This window comes from Impatiens glandulifera, unplaced genomic scaffold (genome assembly GCF_907164915.1).
Source record: "Impatiens glandulifera unplaced genomic scaffold, dImpGla2.1, whole genome shotgun sequence".
NCBI classification, from domain to species: Eukaryota; Viridiplantae; Streptophyta; class Magnoliopsida; order Ericales; family Balsaminaceae; genus Impatiens; species Impatiens glandulifera.
In genome coordinates, this window is record NW_025919451.1 from 131,508 (window position 1) to 141,276 (window position 9,769).

General features: G+C 30.2%; 2 protein-coding genes across 2 annotated transcripts; one reads left to right on the plus strand and one right to left on the minus strand.

Annotated features, from left to right (window-relative positions):
• The first annotated feature begins 789 nt into the window (after nucleotides 1-789).
• On the plus strand, nucleotides 790-1,997 carry LOC124917926 (BURP domain protein USPL1-like). Its single transcript, XM_047458191.1, has 2 exons — nucleotides 790-894; nucleotides 979-1,997. The coding sequence occupies exons 1-2, from the start codon at nucleotides 790-792 to the stop codon at nucleotides 1,816-1,818; spliced, it is 945 nt and encodes a 314-aa protein (XP_047314147.1). The 3' UTR covers nucleotides 1,819-1,997.
• A 5,132-nt stretch (nucleotides 1,998-7,129) lies between these two features.
• LOC124917929 (organ-specific protein S2-like) lies at nucleotides 7,130-8,164 on the minus strand. Its single transcript, XM_047458194.1, has 2 exons — nucleotides 8,090-8,164; nucleotides 7,130-7,980 (listed from the first exon to the last, which is right to left on the minus strand). The coding sequence occupies exons 1-2, from the start codon at nucleotides 8,144-8,146 to the stop codon at nucleotides 7,366-7,368; spliced, it is 672 nt and encodes a 223-aa protein (XP_047314150.1). The 5' UTR covers nucleotides 8,147-8,164; the 3' UTR covers nucleotides 7,130-7,365.
• Between the last annotated feature and the right edge of the window lie 1,605 nt (nucleotides 8,165-9,769).

Here is a 9,769-nt window from a genome sequence, read left to right on the forward strand (position 1 = left end):
ACTAACAATATTTTCCCTCAAAAATATATATCAATATTTTTCAATATATATATATATATATATATATATATATATATATATATATATATATATATTAATATCATTTGAGGCATTAATGAAAACTAAAAAAATGTTGAGATATAATTGTTATTCATCGATATGTATAACGGCTATATATCAGTATTATTGTATTTGAAAAATTAAGATTATTTGAAAATTAGTATTTTATCACAATCACAATATATTTTAATTTATCAAAGTATAAAACATGACTTTATTTATATATATTTAATACAAAAAGTGTGATTGAAATAAATAAATAAAAATTTATTTAAAATGTCTAAGTAAAAATCATGATTTTGTTTATATATATTTGATACGAAAAGTGTGAATGAATTAAAATAAGTAAAAATTTAGGTGAAGGGTGAATAAAAATAATACCAATTCGATAAACTTTTAGATCGAGTTAACAAAACAAAATTTTGATAAATTTGGTTGACAAACATTTTTTTTATTGACTAAATAAACATTTTTAAGTTTTCATATAACTCTTATATATGTTAATTCCTTTTCATCTTAATTAACATAAAGCCAGCTCAACATTGAGTGAGATTCATATTATATGATATAGTATGGGGCAAAACAAAATAAAGAAATGGACAAAACTAGTAGGGTCTCCTTAATTATTAACAAAAATATCAATATCAATATCAATATCATAATAATCATTCAATTAAATTATTGGCTATCTTTTGAAGCTACATCACCCATTAGCCTTATGGTCAGAAGATGATCAATAATTTTCATTCTTCTAGCCATATCATGAAAAAGAAAAGAAATATGGGTTGTAGACATGGTTCTTGGAATGTTTTCCTCAATCTTATTATTTTCATGGTAAATACTTTTATTCAATAATCTATCTTTTTTAATATACCATATTCCTGTACAACTAAGTAATTTTTTTATTCATCTATGTAGTTTCTTCATGGAAGTTGTCAATCCATCAAATTATCTGCCGGGGGAGAGGATGATCATAATAATCAAATGGTTTCAGACGCTCATATTGAAATGGTAGTTCATCACGATCACCACCATCATCAAGGCCATCACATGATGATGGATGATCCATCGGTGATTGTGTTTTTCACTTTTGATGATCTTAAGGTTGGGAACACAATTCCAATCCACTTTCCTAAAAGGGACCCTTCTTCCTCTCCTCATTTCTTACCAAGAAAGGAGGCTGAATCTCTCCCTTTCTCATCTCAAGAGCTTCCTTCCCTTCTTAGATTCTTCTCTTTCTCTCCACAATCCCCACAAGCCATAGCCATGGAAGAAACCCTTAAAGATTGTGAGAGAAATCCAGCCATAGGCGAGACCAAGTTATGTGCTACTTCTTTAGAATCCATGCTCGACTTTGCACGTGGCGTCCTTGGATTCAATCATGTCTCGAACATCCAATCCGTATCCACCATTCATCTGACGAAATCAGACATTCTTTTCCAAAACTTCACGATCATGGATTTCTCTGAATACAACGCGGCTTCAAAAATCGTGCCTTGTCATTCCATGCCATACCCTTTTGCGGTGTTCTATTGCCATTATCAAGTGGGAGAAAACAGAGTGTTTAAGGTATTTTTAAAGGGTGAGAATGGAGATAGTGTGGAGGCTGTTGCGGTTTGCCACTTGGATACTTCCAATTGGAGCCAAACCCAAGTGGCATTTCAGGTGTTAGGAACGGAGCCTGGTTCTTCATCGGTGTGTCATTTCTTCCCTGCTGATCATCTTGTTTGGATTCCATCTACACCAGCTTTGAATTGATTAATGTGATATTGAGTCCTCCAACCATGTATTATCACCACCATAATAATAATGTAATTAATTAATGATGCTTTTATATTGGTAATGTGTCATATATAGTAATAATGTAACATGGTTGTTTACTAATATAAAGTGGTATGTAATAAGAAAACAATGTTGTTTTAATTAATGATATTTGCCTATCTCCAATTTAATTCCATCTTTCTAAAAAATTGTGAAGACTTTTATTTCAATTTTACCTAATATTGATGACAAATTTAACAAAATAAAACTAACAGAAAATGAATACAAGATAGGTTTACCTAAATGAATCAAAATATGTCGTAAGAACTGAAATTGATACTAATCTAATTAGTACTTTCGTGGTAAGATCTGTTTTTTCTTTCTTAAGAGCTTTATAGTTTACATCACATTGAAATTTTTGTGTTTCTTTTCGTTCATCCTCTTTCTGTTTCTCTAAGAATTTATAATAGATTTATCAATTGTTCATATCAAATTTCTTGAGTTGATCCTTCTTTAAATTATATAATCTTCTCTAATCATGCAATCAATCCATTCATTTTCCATGCTCTAAGAAACACATAGAGAGCTGTTGTACATCTCATCAATCTCGTCCTCACTCACTTATGTACAGAAGGTTCCGAAGACGGGCCTCCTTAGCTCAATGAATGAATTATGTCCGCTTCTCTAAGAGCCTCCATCTTGAGATAACCTTTGGGTATGATCTCTATTTTTTCGTTTCTAAATCAAAATCCACAACTAACAGAATATCATCCCAAAATGTGTCTCCTTAACCACCTCCCTCGAGGTAATATTTGGATCACCTCAATCGTCTACACAATAGGGCATTCCCTAAACTCCTTAGAGTTGTGAGATGATTATGAATTTTTTGTTTTTCATTTATAATGCATCTATGAATAAATTTGTTGGAGAAAAAACGTAAAATTTTCAATAATCTCAATTTCCCCTTTTAAATCTATACAATGTTATTATTATCTTAACATTATAAGAGATTCGATCTCAAAAACCGATAGAGTTGGTCGAGAATCAGATTACCCTTGTAAATGATCATCATACTCATTAATTGTAAATATTTTTATTTGCTTGCACTGTTATGTTTTTGTCGTTAAACTTATACGACTATTCAATTTATAATATTTAAATAGATTATTTAAGAAAAAAAACAGTAACTTATTTAAATAGAAAATTACTATTGAATCCAAGCAATAAAAGAAATTATATACTGAAATAGTTTTTTCAAAAGATAACACTACTGAAATAGTTCTGAAAATATATATGTTAATGTTCGCGCACTCACGCAAAACATTGTTTTGCGTAATTGAAATCGACATTCTCGATTCAACTTCATCTATCAATGTTCGCGTACTCACATATAATAATTAATTTTAGAGGGATTCGAACACTTTAACTATTAGACCACTTATAATTGTTGAAATAATTTTATAATTTTATATATATATATATATATATATATATATATATATATATATATATTTTGTAAGTTACATTTTGAATAACTATAATTTTTTTGTACTCATACAAAACAAAATATAATAAAAATAATTATATCTCTTATTATAATATTAAATAAAAATATTTCCATAATAATGATATATATAACATTATATATAATAAAAATAATTAAATTTCTTATCTTAATTTTCTCAATATATAATATAAATTTATTAATAAAAATAAATTTTATTTTTTTTCTCTTTTATATATATATATATATATATATTATTTTAATTAAAAATTATTTGTTATTTATTAAGTATAAGACATATTGAATACATATTTTAAAATTATTGTAAATTTTTTAAACTTATTTTGTTTTTATCTTTTCTGTGTGTATTGCACTTGAATTTACTTAGTATTTATTAAAAATGCTTAGGGTATACTTGTTTGAGGGTTTTTGTATTAGGTAATGAAAAATGAATAATAGGTGATATTTGGTAATAGTTTATAATTAATTACTGGTAAAATGAATAATAGGTTGTTGTATTTATTATACTAAGGATTCGTTCAATCCTCTTTATTTTGAGGTTATAATATTTTCTTTCTTTCATTCTCTTCCACTTCTTCAAACTCTATATCCTAGCCTTCGATCTCATAGAACATTGCTACTGTGAAATCTCATTACCCTGCCTCTTCTTCGTCAAATGGATGTGATTCGAATATCCCACCACGTGTATCCATTTAACACGAATCTTATATACGACAATCAAAATATTAATCTAAAAACAGCTATGAAGATATGAAACTCTAGAAAATAGGTATTTGCTAAAGAGGAAAAAAGTCTTGAGAATCTTAAGTGTTATGTATTTAACATTTACAAACAACCCTTATATATGAATAATTAGTCTAGAAACCCTAAATTATTTATACATAAAGGTCCAAACTCATTAATAATTAAATAAACCTTAATGGTATAAAAGACAATAAAGGCCTATAACTTTTAATTTTCTGACCATCCATGCTTAAACTCACAATAATTACCTTATACTAAGGATTTGTTAAATACTCTTTATTTATTAGAACATTGCTACTGTGAAATCTCATTACCCTGCCTTTCTTCATCTTCTTGGTCAGATGACTGAGATTCGAATACCCCACCATGTGCATCCATTTAACACGAATCTTACATACGACAATCAAAATATTTACTACGATGGTTGCAAAAAATGCACCGTGGACGGTGAGCACTGCTCCTTCAAACTCCACAAATTATGTGCTTCATTGCCCCCAACAGATATCTCACTCCTTCCACCCACATCATACACTCTCTCTGCTTTATCCTCCGCCCTCCGACCCCGACTCCTATCAATGCGACGCTTGCTTGAAGAACGTGGGATTTACTTTTCATTGCGCAGACTGCAATTATAACTTGTATGTGTGTTGCTCTCAATTGATCCCTAAGGAAATCTTCAGCGAAGATGATGGGTTTGATGGGAAATCACATTCTTGGATCATTTGTGACAGTGGCAGCGACAAATTCAAGGTATTATGCTCTGCCTGAAAGCTACCAGTTGAAAACTCTATTCATATTTGTTTAGAATGAAAATTGTTCGATGCATAAATCTTGCACTTAGTTACCTAAAACCGCTCGACACCCTTTTCATGAACCCCATACTTTGGCGCTCACAAGATGGGTAGAGAACAACGTTTGCCATGGGTTATGTAAATTCTGTTCAGGCGATTTAGTTGACTCATTTAGCTATTCCTGTGAGGAATGCAATTTCAAGTTGGACTATAAATTAATGCGCCTCACTGATGGTCGCAAAAATCTATGAATTTCATGACCATCCTCTTGTTCTTGTACCCACACATTGTCACTTAACTTGCTATATGTGTTTGTGTAAGGATTGTGCTCCCATATTGCATTGTATTGATAAGAATTGTGAGTTCGATCTCCACCTTCATTGTGTTCCTTCACTGCCTCGTGCTGTCGAATATCATAACCACATTCATCCCCTCACTCTAACGAATACCCAAATCAAAGACCACAATGACGAGACCGGTTATGAGGATGTCTTTTGTAATGCTTGTGAGGAATTTAGGTTACTGCCTGATCCTACTTATTATTGCCAAGAATGTCACTATGTTGCTCATGTGAGATGATTAATATATGATGAAGAACTGCTCGCACATGGAAAAGAATTCGTTCTATCTTTAGTTGTGGATCATTCTAGTTGCTCCGCATCCCCAAAGTTTGACAAAGAGACAAAAATTAGTTATATGGATGATTGAGACCAATTCTAATTTTAATCAAGTTTCTATTTAAGTTTTTTCTTTTTCTTTTGTGTCTCATCTTGTCTAGAATTTATTTATCCTTTCCTTTAAGAGAGTCGAATTGATCCTTTTGATTTCATGCATTCAATTTTCCAGCATCACCAAATTCATGGTGTCTTGTATAGACCCCAACTTTGAGAACATAAACTTATTTTTGGGGGAAAACGACATAACGTCATTTCATTAAAAATTCTCAAAAAAGGAAAAAAAAAACGAGTTTTACGGGATCATTCTAGACAGGCCTAGAACGATTTTGATTTCGTAACAATTTTTGAATAAACTCTAAAAAGCTAAAAATGTAAATATATTATCTCATTACAATGCATTCAATTCTAGTGATTTCTATAAAAGATATTCTAATTTATGCATATATTACAATTCTACTTTGTGCTTGGAATTCTCCTTCATGTTCCCGTGAGGGCGCCACAATCTGAGACGATTTCATGCCATAGCTCTGTTACATAGTAGACAGTTCACGTCCGGGATGCTCATATACTTATTGATGTGGTCTCGAATTCTGAGTCTTTCCTAGAAGGCGAGCCATAGGATAAATTGGTGTCGTAGAATTATCTTGGTTGACAATAAAAGCGGTGCCCAATCTACTTTCTTTGCTTTTTCCCGGGTTACCTCCCATATTCTTTTTGAAACCATCTTCCCATTGTCTTTGACTTTCCATTCATGAATGTCGGGTCTTCAAGTTGTATGCTACTTATGTGATCTAGTATCCTCTTCCCTTCTGGAACTCTTCTCAAGAGCGAGTCACAATTCTCATCTTTAATATCTCTGATTTTCGCCACTGCACAGTCTTTTCTGATACGGGTATTCTTGAACTCCTCCTTGTGAATAAAAAATATATGTTTCTTCAACTACATTCTCTTCACTTCTTATATACCTATATTTAGGTATTTCTACAATTGGTGAAAATACATTTTATATATATATATATATATATATATATATATATATATATATATATATATATAAAAGCTATCTTTCATGATGATGTTGTTCTTGAGGATTTATGTAATTAGTAAGATTGTAAATTTCAGAGACAAGAACAAGACAAAGAGAGGGAGACGAATCAAGATGAAAGCAAGTGTTAGGAAGAAAAACATTTTTCTTCAACTATTTTCTCTTCACTCCCTAGATACCTAGGTTTAGGTATTTCCATCATTGGTGAAGATACATTTTATATGTATGTATCATCTTTGATGATAATGATGTTTTTGAAGATTTATGTAATCCGTTAGATTATAAATTTTGTGTTTGCGTTATTTAGTTGCTTTCTTTCGTTTCCACAATTATTCAATGATTTTATTGTTTTTTTCATTAAGGGATAATTCATCTCCTGGTATCCCAATAATATCTCCTGGTATCCCAACAAAATATATATATATATATATATATATATATATATATATATATATATATATATATATATATATATATATATATATATATATATATATATATATATATATATATATATATTTCTGAACACAACATTACACAACAACATAAATATTATTCAAATTAAGAAAATAAAGAGAAATCCCGGGAGATATAATCTTGTCACACATGCACAAATGATAAAATTTACAACCAACTTCTTTTTCATGATCACTTTCCTTTATGGTTTCAAGATCTTTACCAATCAAGTCTTGAGTTCTTATCAAACAATGTCTTCCTTATTGTTCAGTCTATTTTGTGATCATGATGGCTCGTCACTTATTTTCAATCAAAGTTCTTAAAAAGCGACTCTTTCTTTTGTGCTTCATTTTTTTTGTCACCAGGATACGCAGATATATTAGGCCTCGACTCCAAGTTATCAGAAAAGGATTTTTTATTTTGTGCTTCATCTTTTTTGTCACCGGGATACACCGATAGATTAGGCCTTGGTTCAAAGTTATCAGAAAAAAACTTGTTCTTTTGTACTTCATCTTTTTTGTCATCGGGATAGCTAGATAAATTTGGTCTCGGCTCAAAGTCCTTAGAGAACGACTTCTTTCCTCGTGTTTCATCTTTTTTTTCACCAGGATAGGCGGATATACTGGGTCTGGGCTCAAAGTCTTCTGAAAACGATTTCTTTTCTGGTGCTTCATCTTTTTTGTAATCGGGATAGGAAGATAGATTAGGTCTCGGTTCAAACTCATCTGTGAGGCCTGATATTTTTACCGTGTGACAATCGTCGGTTGCTCTTTTTCCTTCGGGAACTAGAGGTGGCACCGATATGGTGCCCAGGGGAAGAAGGTCTTCTAGGGTTTGGGGCATAGTGTTGTCTTTCATTACATTTATCCAATATTGGTCTGCCCCAGCCTCTCTTCTTGCTCCATTACTGCTTCGAGCAAGCTGTAGTTAACATGTTAAATAAATAACATTAATTAAAAAGCAAAGTAAATATAATATAATATAATATAATATCAGTAGTAAATTAGGGTTAAGGAGTTGAAGATCTAACAAGAACCAGAAGCATTGACAAGAAAGACAGGAGGAAGCTGGCTGAAGATGAAACCATTATTTATTTCTTAACTTGGTAGTGAGGGTTTTTGTTTTTGAGTAGATAACTCTTGTATGAGCTTTGCTATTTATACAAAAATATTTTGATATTCCTACACACCATTCATTATGTGAGGTGTAATGAGCAATGCTTGCATGTGCAATTAAATTATAATAATAAAAAAAATTGTAATTGTTTAAAATCAATTGTAATTGGAGTGATACTGAATTTAAAAAAAAAAATTATTAAATAAAAATATTCTCTCATTTAAATCATTATTTGAATATTATATTATATATAAAAATAAAATATAAATTTATAATTTGTTTTTGTTCAAACTCAAATCTAAAGATTAGATTTGAGTGTTTCCAACTAAATATAAGAAGACCCACATATCATTTTTACAATTAAAAACATTTTCAATGTAAATTTTAAAAGTAGTGAATTTACTGCTATTATAATCTAAAGCCAAAATTCCAAAAAGAGAACAATTATATAACACTCTATTTTAGTTTTTTAAATTGTTTCTTTAATTTAATGTTCCAAACGTCTTTGTTAATATATATATAATTATATTATATTTTAAAATATTATTTCATATAAATTAATATGTTAAAAGTTTAATCACCAACCAAAAGAAAAATAATAAAATAGTCAAAAGAAAATGGATAAATTAGGAAGTGATGAGGAAAACTTCTCTAACCACATAATGGCTCTCAACGTTGGGCTGACCCAGTCCCCCAATCTAGAAGATAGAAAAACTTTTATATTTTGTCATATAGTTCAGTTACCCTATTTTAATTGTACTTCAATAAATAATAATTTTCTGTTATTAATTTATAATAAAAAAAAAATAATAAATACAATAAGCTTAAGTAAAAAGTGGAATTTTTAGTTTTAAAATCTCTAATTTTAGCTGTCTGGGATAAGTATGCCCTAGCTCAAGGGTTAGTAGGGCTTACCCTAGGATCGGAGCTAATTCAATTAGCTTTGAGAGTGAACACAATGAAAGATAAAATCTTACCAACCTGAGTTTGCTCATTTTCATTTTCACACTAAATTGAAACTATTTTATTCTTTTTATTTCTTGAACAATTGATAAGAAGTTAGGAGTCTAGCCATATACTAATCACGGAAGGAAAGGTAAGCTTTGAAACTTAGCGGTTTCACGAGGTGAAAAGATAATACTGAACATGAATAAGTGGAATTTTTTTTAAAGTATTGAGAAAAATAAAATAAAATAAGCGAATAAAACATTATCGAAAATGAATGCTTTTATACATAGCAACTTCAATTATGCCCGAAAAATAAACATTAAATTTGCTGGCAGTGACTTGCACCTTGGTTCACATGTTTCTGAGGGCGTAGCAATGATTTTCTTTTTGTAGTTTTCTCCATTTTGATTGATTTTTTCATTTTGAGCATTATATTGTGCTCTTTCTTAACTAATTTATGACAAATAATGTCGTAACTTAATTTTAAATAAGAAGCTAAATTATGTAGAGCCCAGAATGGTTCAAGATCATAAAAAAACAGACAAAGATCGGTCCCATTTGCTTGTTGTTATTTCTCAATTGAGATATGATGTACTTGAAGAGGATCTAGCTAGGGGGGGCCATTCTAGATCAACCAGGGACATGA